Genomic DNA, 12,712 nt, shown 5'->3' on the forward strand with positions numbered 1-12,712 from the left:
CCCCTGATCTAGAAGTACTCTCTGGAAATCTTGGGGGGAAAAAAACAGTGATAAAGCTACCTACAACAGCCCATGCTTTTAATAGATAAAATGACTACTCAGCTGCCATCTCGAGAACAATGCAGGCCCGAGGAGGAAGAAGGACTGGCTTGCTTAGTAACCTGGCCCAAATCCCCCCTTGCAACCAGTTGAGTCAGGGTACAGACTTTGAGGAGCTGGGGTGTCACTCCAACCCATCTGACAGACATCCCTCTAACCAAGGCAGATCAGAGTTGGTTCATTGATGGAAGCTCCTACTTATACAAGGGAGAATGCTGTGTGCTGGTTATTCTATTGTCTGTAGCACAAAAGTGACTGAAGCTTTCCTCCTCACTACTGGGACCACCTCACAGAAGGCTGAGTTTATAGTCTTTACCAGGGCCCTCACCTTAGCAGCAGGGGAAAAAAAGTTAACATTTACAGATTCTAGATATGCTTTCCATATCCTCCATTCACATGCAGCTATCTGGTCTGAACACAGCTTCCTAACCACAAAAAACACTGTTATCATCAATGGAAAATTAATTGCCCAATGGCTTAGGGCAGCCCACCTCCCTCAGGCCATGGCTGTCATCCACTGCCGTGGTCACCAGGCTCCCAGCAACCCCACTGCAGCCAGCAATAACTTCATGGACAGGACATCCAAGCAGGCCACCCTCGAGCTGCTCCAGGGCCAGTTCCTCTCCCTAGCCTCATTTTCCCCTTTCTATACCTTGGAAGAACAGGCAGAATATACTGCAAAGGGGCTCACAAGACAGGGTCAGTGGTTCCTACAAGATGGCCGCTTTATTCTACCTGAGGCCCAGGCCACCGCTGTTTTGCAGTCTCTACATAACTCGTTTAACTCGTTTCATGTTGGGTACAAATCACTCCTTCAGCTATTAAGGCCTGTCCTCACCTGCCAACAGCTGTCAGACTGCCTGCTGGGCATAACTAAAGCCTGTAAAATTTGCTAATCTGTCTCCCCTCAGGTCAATCCCAAACCTCTCCCCTTCCCCACCCATCAGGCTTGAGGACACATTCCTGGCCAGGTCGATTTCACCCACATGCCCTTCTTTGACAAGAAGTTAGCTACTTATTAGTTTTTGTTGATACCTTCTCAAAATGGGTTGAGGCCATTCCAACAGCCTCAAAATGGGCAGACATAGTCACTAAGGCATCCCCCGAAACATATTATCCCCCAATTTAGTCTTCCTTACTCTATCCAGTCAGACAATGGACCTGCCTTTGTCAGCTGAATCTCTCAGAGTCTCTCAGCAGGTCTCCCAAGCCTTAGGCATCAAATGGTTCTTAAACACTCCACACTGGCCTCAGTCTTCAGGAAAGGTAGAGAAGGCTAATCCGTCATTAAGTCTCAATTAACTGAACTGTCTCAAAAGACCAAGTCATCCTGGACTACCAATCTACCCATGGCCCTCATGCAAATGAGAGCCACTCCTAGGGCTCCCACCTTTTACAGCCCCTTTGAACTCATGTGCAGCTGTACCTTCCCACTATAGCCACCCCCAACCCGCGACCCTGAACCATTAGGGGATTACCTTCCCTCTATACTCCTCACCTACAACCTCCTTCAGGAGGCTGCTGATCAGAGTATGCCATCCCCCACTCTCAATTCTACTTTTGCATAGGACTGTATTGCTGACACCCAGGTGTTCATCAGACAGCCAGGACCCAGAGACAAGCTACAACCCAAGTGGACAGGACTGCATACAGTCATTCTCAGTACACCTATTGCTGTTCATGTTCAAGAGCTACCCCACTGGATCCATCACACACAGGTCAAGGTAGTTCCTCATGAGAGCAAACTCTGGAAGTCTCAGGTAACTTCACCAACTTCCGTTCGACTGACCTGAATACAGGAGGAAGATCCACCATAACTTGTCCAACCTCAAATGGTTAGCCAAGATGCGTTAAAACATTCTCTCTGGTTGTTGACCCTACTCATCTTTTTCTTCCTTTATTTTTATCTCTGGTTGGCGAGATCCTGCATACCATATTTCCCCATGTATAAGACGCATCCATTTTCAAAAAATTTGGGGTCTAAAATCTGGGTGCATCTTATACAGTGGTTGTCACATTTCAATGCCATAGATGGAACTGAAGACAGTGATTCATCATCAGACACAGATGAGGACAAGCTAAAAGATGGGAGTTTTGACAGTAATGAGGAGCTATATGAATTTTATGATGAATAAAACTTGAGTTCAATAACTTTATGTAGTATATTTTTTTAAATTTTGGGCCCCAAAATTAAGGTGCATCTTATATATGGGAACATCTTATACATGAGGAAATATGGGTATTCCCATGGGCCTAAATTTTGTTGATCATTGTCTATGACTTCATTTCTTTGTACTCCCCTCACCCTATCTCTCCTTGCCACATCAGCCTCTAACCTTCCCCAGTGGTTCAATAACACTATGTATAGGACCACCTGGGCCTTTGTTTGTTTGTTTGTATTTTTCTGAAGTTGGAAACAGGGAGGCAGTTAAACAGACTCCCGCATGCGCCCTACCGGGATCCACCCGGCACACCCACCAGGGGGCGATGCTCTGCTCATCTGGGGCGTTGCTCTGTTGCATCCAGAGCCATTCTAGCGCCTGAGGCAGAGGCCATAGAGCCACCCCCAGCGCCCGGGCCAACTTTGCTCCAATGGAGCCCTGGCTGAAGGAGGGGAAGAGAGAGACAGAGAGGAAAGAGAGGGGGAGGGGTGGAGAAGCAGATGGGTACTTCTCCTGTGTGCCCTGGCCGGGAACCGAACCCGGGACTCCTGCACGCCAGGCCAATGCTCTACCACAGAACTAACCGGCCAGGCCCACCTGGGCCTTTAGTAGGCAAATTTTCTCATCCCTTAACCAGAGCCACTGGCTATGCCATCAGCAACCTGCCCCTGGAAATTTTTTGTATCTTGTAAGCACCCCTGCAATCCTCTCAGATATACTACAAGACCCCCATTTCAGAGCTAATCTGACCACACCAAATGTTATCCTTGATATTACTTCTAAAAATGCCACCATCCCTTGCTTACATCTTACCCAAGCCATTCTCCACAGCAACATACTTCATCCTTATGTCCAGCCCAAGGACTCCCTCAAATGCCTCCCCCTTATGTTTTTCACATGAATTCTCCAAGATATACCATCTGCAGCTGTGACCATGACAGTGTTGTAAATATCTCTCTCCCAAATGGGACAGTCCTTAACACCACTAGTGCTCTGCTGGTGAGACCCTGAACCTTACTTTCTTTCTCTTGTTGGCTAATATCACTTCCCTACAATGTATTCGTATTCCCAGACACCAGAGTAAGAGGACCTACAACTACATGAAACAAACCCTGGCCCAAAAGGCTTGGGAAACATTCTGCTCCAATCAAACACAAAACATAAGCAGATATCCGGGCTGTTCTTCCACAAATACCTTACCCCTCTCTTAGCTCAATCATTCCTCCCTAAACCCATGGTCCCTACACCCCCACCCATGGTTTCTTTGCCTCCTGCCTGGAATTATGTTCCTGGGAATACCTAATATAGCCACTCACAAAGGACCCTCAACCCCAAAATGTGCATTCCCACAGTGTTGCCTTACAGTGACTCAACTCCACCATTGATAGTGGTCTGTGAGGAAATTGGGTGTCACTTCTGCAAACACCCCCATCCACGTGTTCTTGCCTAATCCCCAACATAAACACCCCAGCTTTAACCCAACATACGTCAAAACATACTGTTGGGGTAATAATCGCAGGAATCATATCGACCACTACTGCTACCGGCCTATCAGGGAGTATCACCTTACAATGCTCTAACTTCAAAAAACATCACAGCCACCATGGCTGCCATAGGACAGGATACAAGAGAAAATGCTCAGCTTCTTATATGCTCCCTTGACTCCCTCGCCTGTATAATGACAGACAATAGAATAGCCTTATATTTCTCTTGGCCAAAGAAGGGATGGTCTGTATGATCACTAACACCTGGTGTTGTTTTTCTGTCAACTCCACAGGACAGGTAGAAGAAAGAACCCAAAAGATCTTAGAAAATGCAGCCTGGCTCAAAGCTTTCAGCCAAGAAGGGCTTGGTCAGCTATACAGGAGGCTCTGCCAAAATTAATCTGGTTATTACCTTTCATAGGCCTGCTAGTAACCCTCCTATTAATACTTCTCTTTGGCCCCTGTCTTTTCAGGATTTTCATATGCTTCATACAGAATCAAGTCCAGACTCTCACCAATAAAACTGTCAGCCAATTATTCTTCCTCTAGTCCTCACACCAATACCAACTAATAGCCCAGCAAGTATATGCTTTCTCTCTTAGGTGTCCATAACACCCCTTCTTAGCTTGAAGCAGTCTTAAGAGAACAACACCCCTTTCCCTTTTTAATACTAAAACAAGACGGGAATGGTAGATAATATGGCTACTCAGCTGCCATCTCCAGAACAATGCAGGCCCAGAGGAGGAAGAAGGACTGGTTTACTTAGTAACCCAGCCCAAATGCCCCCTTGCAGCCAGTTGAGTCAGGGTACAAACAGATTTTGAGGAGCTATGGTGCCACTCCACTCCACAAACAGAGGAAACCACTTTTTCCCCAGGCCCTTTGATTATTCTATATAACCCCTGCCTATCCCTCCCTTAGGGGCTGACACCCTTTGTTGGTCTCAGCTGACTTGCACCTAGGCACTTTTATAATATTTTCCTCTTTGAAAACATTAGTCTAATGTTTTCAGTTCAGCCCATGATTTCTGCCTTTCAAGAAGCAAAAGTCAATGAGAAAGGTAGAGGACCATGAAAGCCAGTGGCAGAAAAAAAAACAAAGGAACAGATGAAGATTAAGGAGGAAAACTCTGAAGAACTAGAAAAGATGTTAAACCAGTCTTCAGTGACATTGTCTCCCAGGTGGAAGAACTTATGGAAAGTTGCAGCTCAGTTACACAAAAGAAAAGAGTTGAACATGAATCTTAAGACATTAAAGAGTCTTGCTGATGAAAAGCACTCCATACTAATCACTCCTCCCTCCTCTATGCAGTCTTCCTCACCTGGGCCCTTTTCTATTTCTGGATAGTCTCCCACAAATTCCATTGCTCTCATTCAAGAGGAGGCCCAGGCCCAGGACATCACTCTTTCTTTTTTTTTTTAGTGAGAGGAGGGGAGGCAGAGACAGACTCACGCATGCATCCCAACCGGGATACACCTAGCAAGCCCACTGGGCAGCGATGCTCTGCCTATCTGGGGCCCTTGCTCCACTGTAACTGGAGCCATTTTTTAGTTCCTGAGGTGGAGGCCAGGGAGCCATTTTCAGTGCCCGGGGTCAACTCACTCTAATGGAGCCATGGCTGCAGGAAGGGAGGGGAAGAGAAAGAGAGAAAGGAGAGGGAGAAGGGTGGAGAAGCAGATGGACGCTTCTCCTGTGTGCCCTGACCAGGAATTGAACCCAGGACTTACACATGCCGGACCAATGCTCTACCACTGAGCCAAACAGCCAGGGCTCAAGGCATTATTCTTATCTCTGAGCAGTTCACCCTCACTCCTGAATAACCCAGGGTTTGAGAGTTACACTTACACATGAACAAGTCCAAGCATTAAGGGCTCCTCTCATTCTCCAACAAGACTGGACACTGAGAGCTCTAATCACCCTTTTTTTTTTTTTGTATTTTTCTAAAGTTGGAAACGGGGAGGCAGTCGGACAGACTCCCGCATGCACCCCACCGGGGTCCACCCGGCACACCCACCAGGGGGCAATGCTCTGCCCATCTGGGGCCTTGCTCTGTTGCATCCAGAGCCATTCTAGCGCCTGAAGCAGAGGCCATAGAGCCACCCCCAGCGCCCAGGCCAACTTTGCTCCAATGGAGCCCTGGCTGCGGGAGGGGAAGAGAGAGACAGAGAGGAAAGAGAGAGGGAGGGGTGGAGAAGCAGATGGGTGCTTCTCCTGTGTGCCCTGGCCGGGAATCGAACCTGGGACTTCTGCACGCCAGGCCGATGCTCTACCACTGAGCCAACTGGCCAGGGCCTCTAATCACCCTTAATCAGAGCCAGGCACTAAAGGCATCTCTCACTTCAGAACAGAGCTGTGTAATGCAGATCCCTATAAGTACTCAACAGGCCTGGATGGTCGGTGTTCTTATCACTCAAGGACAGGACAAGACTCTGGGAGTCACTATCAAACCACAGCTACAGAAGAATTGCAGGACCTTCTTCCAGATCAGGCACAGGCACTGATGTTCACTCCTCCTGAGAAAGCGCAGATTTGGGGTACAAATATCCATGAACAGGCTCAGGAAGTAAGTATCACCTTCACCCCTGAGAAGGAACAAGTATTGAGGGTCCCACTCACCTTTGACCAGGCTCAAGCATTAGAGACTTCTCTCTCTGCAGAACAGGCCTGGAAATTGGGGGTCTCTATCACTCCAGAAGTGGTTTAGGAAGCATCAAACACTCTTTCTCTTAATGAGAAGCAAGCATTGGGAGTCACTCCCTCCTATGAACAGGCTCACTCGCTTGGCACTCCTTTCACTCTGAATCAGGCCCAGGCATTAGGAGTCCCCATTATCCCCCCAAAAGCCTGAGTATCAGCTGTCATTCTTATCCCTGAACAGACCGAGTCTTTGGGGGCCCATCTCACTCAGATAAAGCCCATGTCTTAGGATCTCCCTTTACTGCTGAGCAAGTCCAACCTTTGAGAGTCACCCTTATCCCAAGACAGGCCCAGTCCATATGTATTACTCACATGTCTAAGTAGGATCTAAAATCCCTAGAAGTTGGGACCTTTTTTTGTTACTGATAAATCCATCAAACCAAATGCTCCTCACATTCTTAAGCCGTATCCCATATTGTCTCCTTCCACTCTTAAACCATTTCAAGAATCAAAAAGATTTCTCTCCCCTCTGGATAATCCATTACATCAAGAACTAGGCGATTCCTGGCAACATCTGCTCTTATTGCCAAGAAGTCCTCTATATTTGAGGTCTCTTCCCCTCCTTTGCAGATATCAATGTCTCCTCTTATCCAAGCCTCATTTACCCCTGGGAAATCCTTAGGACTGGGGATTTCTTCTAACCCTAGGAAGCTCTTGGCACCATAGACTTTTCCTTCCTCTGAACAGACATTGGTTTCTAAGGGTCAACCCACCTCCATGTAGTTCCTAGCACTGAGGTCCCTCCCACCCTTGGGAAGCTCCCAACATCTGGGGCCCCTCCCACTCTGGGGCAGCCCATTATACTGGATTCCCTTCTTAGTTCTACACAGTTTCTCATATCCAGGGACTCTCTGACTCCCCCGTCATCTTTGATATCAAAGGTTCCTCTTCTCCCCAAGCAGCCCCTTATATGGGAGTTCCACCCACATCCTCCCAGATTCCCAGTCTCTGGGGATCCTCTCTCTCCTGGGATGCGCTTGGTTCCTGGGGCTTCTGAGCAGCTCCCTGCCACCTGTGAGCAGTCTCTCTCTCTACAAGTTCTTTTATCCTTTGGGCAGCACCTGGCATCGTGGACCTTTCCTGGGCAAGCTTTCCCACTAAGGGGCTCTCCCACCCATGGGCATCCCCCAACAGTGTGGGCCCCCACAGCCCCTGGAAAGCCCCAGAAAGATTTGTCTTCTGTCTCTAAGAAAAATAAGGCAAGAGTGACAATTATATCTTCTCTGAAATCCAAATCAGCACTGGTCCATCCCAATGCTCCAAATTTAAAGGTACTTCAAGCCCCTTTCACCATTAAGAAGTTCCAAATATCAGAGGTCTCTGACACTTCTGAAGAAATCCAGAAACTCTATGATTCTTTTGCCGTGGAACAATTTAGGACATTTCAGTCGTATCTCACCAATTATGGGACACTCAGTATTATAAACCCCTTACATTGATGAAGGGGTCCTTTCTACTTTCATGAAGCCTGTAACATCATTACCTTCTCTTACTACTCAACTACCCAAAACATCACAGATTTCACCTTCTAAATGGGATTGAAAATCCCAATTCTCCCCTATAAACAAGCCTTGCATACTGACCTCAGTTTCAAGTACCAAGAAATCCAAGATATGGTACCCCCTTCCTCTCCCCAAAAGCTCAAAGAGCAGAGGTATTTTATTGATGTGGAGGCTCAGAGGAAGAACCTGATACTCTTAAATCAGGCCTCAAAAACTTTTGGACCACACAAAACTTCAGAGGTACACACAACAGCTAGGAATCTCACAATTGAGACACTTCATTCAGACACAGTTCAGCTGGGATACCTATTCTGCAAGTACAGGTACATTGTCTATAAGCTGATCGAGTGTGCAAGGTAGATGTAACTATTACATGTCCAGATTTATTGATTAGTCCTGATTTTAAATATCCTTCCTCATTGCCCTATAAATATGTATATATTTGTCAGATAAGATGTTCTAAGCGATTCTCTTATGGAAGGTCTATGGCAGTGGTTCTCAAACTTTTTGAAGTCGGGGAGCATTTAAAATCCTACAAATAATTATAGGCACACTATATACAAATTTCTGAGAAATATGTTATAATAATTAAGTCAAATATTAAAGAAAAAATATAAAGTCCAAGCATGCTTTAATGGTAATTAAATGAAATAAATACAACAAAATTAAATTTATTTTGACATTAAAAAACATTTTTGTTACATTTTTTGAGTTATGCTTTTTAGAATTTATAAAAAAGAGGAGTTAAAAAATAAAAAAGACAAAAAAATTAGCTTTTTATATATATATAGATACATTCTTAGTAAGATTTAGTAAATTTGGCAGGTCCCAGTGCGAATGTGTTAAGTTTTTTCATTCTTGTGTTTATGAGAAACATGAGCCTGATGTGTCCTAGCGATTTCTTCAATGTTTGGGCATATATTTGAAAAGCAAAGTCCCATTTCCTCATCAATACATTGAAGAATTCCTCTCTTTTTACTCTTAATTGTGTTGAGGGTAGACAATCCTAATTCACATAAATAGGATGTTGAAAATTGTAGTAAAATGTTCAAAGCTTTTTTAGATATTGCCACATATTCTTCTTTTATAGAAATCCAAAAGGCTTCAAGAGACAATTCCTTATGTTTAATCATCAATCCAAAACCCTCACCATACATATCATCTTAACTTTATACCAAACAAAGGATAGAAGAAAAACTTGCCTCCAGTCGTTCTGGGGAACATGGGGGGGGGGGGTAGTGTAAACAATCCAGTGCCACAACTTAACAGCCTTTTGCAACCTAATCAGGCAAGTGAGGTGGGGGTTTGGGCAGACTGTCAGCTTACAGCCAATTCCCCACACCTCTGTCCCCCAAAACTCTAAACTCCAAAAACCCTGTTGGTATCTTGCTCCCCAACAGGCACATATTTCTCTGGAATATCATAGGACACACCTGGAAATCTTCTAGAGTGCACCAGTGCTCCTTGGTGCACACTTTGAGAACCACTGGTTTATGGGATAGAAGCCTATTTAAAATAGCAAAAGGAGATATTTTCCAGGAAATAAATATTATATAACATGATCCATTTCATCTATATATATCTTTAGCAGAGATGCTAAGATAAATTCTGTGTATCATGACTGATCTCCAAAACATCAGCTTCAAAAGTTTAGAAATACTTCTAGTTATTCTGAATTTCTTATTTCATCTTGGGTTCACCGGTAGATGCAAGATTCTTTTTGTTTTGTTTTAAAACAATTGTTTTAAGTTTAGAAATTAAATTTAATGGGGTGACATTGATCAATAAAAGTACATAGGTTTCAAGTGAACATTTCCATAGCATTTAGACTGTTGATTGCATTATGTGCCCGTCACCCAAAGTCAAATCATTTTCCATCACTGTATATTTGTCCCTCTTTCAATGTATTATTCTTAAAATGGGAGATGGTATTCACTTTGGCAGCACATATATTAAAATGGGAGATGACAGGTTATATACACGGTATTGCCATGGTAACTTGACTGCCAGAGTGACCTGAGGAAACAGGTCCTCATCCTGATGTTTAAAAATTGCAAATATTACAAATAGGTCAGAGAAAGTGACAACTGCCCTGCCATCCTTAGCATTTGTGTTTTGAGGTTACCAACTTATTATTGTAGGGAGCTTTTTAAACCTTAAATTACAAGAAGCTAAACTAAAACCTATAATAAAAAAGGTTATTGCCTGACCAGGCAGTGGCGCAGTGAAAAGAGCGTCGGACTGGGAGGTGGAAGACCCAGGTTCAAAACCCCAAAGTCACCGGCTTGAGCGCTGGCTTGAGTGAGATCGCAGGCTCATCTGGTTTAAACAAGGCTCACCAGCTTGAGCCCAAGGTCACTGGCTTGAGCAAGGGGTCACATGCTCTGCTGGAACCCCCCCCATCAAGACACATATGAGAAAGCAATCAATGAACAACTAAGGTGCCGCAATGAAGAATTGATGCTTCTTATCTCTCTCCTTTCCTGTCTGTCTGTCCCTATCTGTCCCTCTCTCTTGTCTCTCTCTGTCTCTGTCACACACACGCACACACACGTACACAGACATAAAAGGTTATTATTAATTATAGAAACAACTACATTATTTATTCATGCCAGTACATTGTTCTAGGTCCTAGGGATGTATCAGTGAATAAAACAAAGTATTCTGTTCTCACAAACTTTACATTTTGAGAACAGAATTCACTTGATAACTAAGGATTGAAATAATAAGTGCAGCCCTGGCTGGTTGACTCAGTGGTAGAGCATCAGTCCAGCATGTGGATGTCCCAGGTTTGATTCCCAATCAGGGCACCCAGGAGAAGAACCTATCTGCTCTCCACCCTTCCCCCCTTCTCTGTCTCTCTTTTCTTCTTCTCTCCTGCAGCCATGGCTCAGTTGGAGCGAGTTGGCCCTGGGCACTGAGGATGGCTCCATGGCCTCTGCCTCAGGCTCTATAAAATGGATCCTGTTATAATAGAGCAAGAGCCCCAGATGGGCAGAGCATTGCCGCTTAGTGGGCTTGCTGGGTGCATCCCAGTCAGGGCACATGCGGGAGTCTGTCTCTGCCTCAACTCCTCTCACTAAATAAATTTGAAAAATAACAATAACAAGGTGAAAAAGTAAGACTTATCCAAGATATAATCAGAATTTTTAGTTCAGAGCTTAAAATAATCTGAGATTTGTTGGAAAATGTTTCACTTATACCTGTTTTTAGTTATCTCTTCCAAATTGAGTATTTCTAGTTTTTTTCAATCTGTTTTTATACTTTTATCCACTTGAGAATATTAAATCACATATTCCTGGTCATTCTCCCATTCTCTTATGTCTCTTTTCCTTTGTTATATTTAAATTAAAAAAAATAAATAGTACATTCATCTGGTACAATAGTTTAAAAATACAAATGGTAGAGCAAAAAGTCTCCCTAATCATCATTAGGCCTTTCCCCCAGGGCTGCTAAAGTATGTCCATTCAGAAACATTTTCTGCATATGTAGAAAGAGTACATATGCTCTTTTATTCCCCCCTCCCTTTTTTTGGCCTCATGCCTCATTTTTTTTTTTTTTTTTTTTGTATTTTTCTGAAGCTGGAAACAGGGAGAGACAGTCAGACAGACTCCCGCATGCGCCCCACCGGGATCCACCCGGCACGCCCACCAGGGGTGACGCTCTGCCCACCAGGGGGCGATGCTCTGCCCCTCCGGGGCGTCCCTCTGCCACGACCAGAGCCACTCCAGCGCCTGGGGCAGAGGCCAAGGAGCCATCCCCAGCGCCCAGGCCATCCTTGCTCCAATGGAGCCTTGGCTGCGGGAGGGGAAGAGAGAGACAGAGAGGAAGGAGGGGGGTGGGTGGAGAAGCAAATGGGCGCTTCTCCTATGCGCCCTGGCCGGGAATCGAACCCGGGTCCCCCGCACGCCAGGCCGATGCTCCACCGCTGAGCCAACCGGCCAGGGCCCATGCCTCATTTTTATTCTGAAACATAAGCTCTTTTTAAATTATAGCTGACATACATTATATTAGTTTCAAGTGTACAACATAATGAGATTTCACAGTTATATACCTTAGAAAGTGATCAACACAAAAAAAATCCACTACCCATCTGTCACCATGCAAAGTCATTGTGATATTGACTTCATTTCTTATGCACTACTTTATATCTCTGTGATGTATGTTACAACTATAAGTTTGTACCTCTTAATCCCCTACACCTTTTTGCTCATACCCCAACTGCTCAACCCTCTGGAAATTATCAATTTTTCTGTATCTATGAGTCTGTTTGTTCATTTGTTTTATTCTTTTAGATTTCACACATATGTTAAATAATAGTGTTTGTCTTTCTCTGACTTATTTCACTTAGCACAGTGCCCTCTAGGTCTATCCATATTTTTACAAGTGGCAAGATTTAATTATTTTTCACTGCTGAGTAATGTTCTGATGTTTGTATGTGTGTGTAGCCACTTCTTTATTCATCTATTGATGAACACCTAGGTTGCTTCCATACTTGGCCATTGTCAATAATGTGACAGTGAATATAGGGATGCATATATCTTTTCAAATTAGTATTTTTTTTCTTTAGATATAAACACCCAGAAGTGTAATTGCTGGGTCTTTTTTTGTCTCTTGTTATTGCCTTTGTTTTAAAGTCTATTTTGTCTGATATACGATAGTTGCTTGTTGTGTTCAACTGTCTCTACTTTTTGCTCTGCCTGCTTTCCTTTCAAGAATAGTGACTGACAGGCCCTGGTTGGGTAGCTCAGTTGGTTAGAGTGTTCCA

General features: G+C 44.4%; 1 protein-coding gene across 1 annotated transcript; it reads left to right on the top strand.

The window, feature by feature from the left end:
* Positions 1–1,254: 1,254 nt before the first annotated feature.
* On the top strand, positions 1,255–8,304 carry FAM186A (family with sequence similarity 186 member A). Its single transcript, XM_066363237.1, is given in 9 exon segments — positions 1,255–1,365; positions 1,668–1,859; positions 6,783–6,893; positions 6,896–7,160; positions 7,163–7,261; positions 7,345–7,397; positions 7,399–7,854; positions 7,856–8,051; positions 8,054–8,304. Coding segments are annotated over 9 exon segments (1,734 nt in total).
* The last annotated feature ends 4,408 nt before the right edge of the window (positions 8,305–12,712 follow it).

Source organism: Saccopteryx leptura, chromosome 2 (genome assembly GCF_036850995.1).
Source record: "Saccopteryx leptura isolate mSacLep1 chromosome 2, mSacLep1_pri_phased_curated, whole genome shotgun sequence".
NCBI lineage: Eukaryota > Metazoa > Chordata > Mammalia > Chiroptera > Emballonuridae > Saccopteryx > Saccopteryx leptura.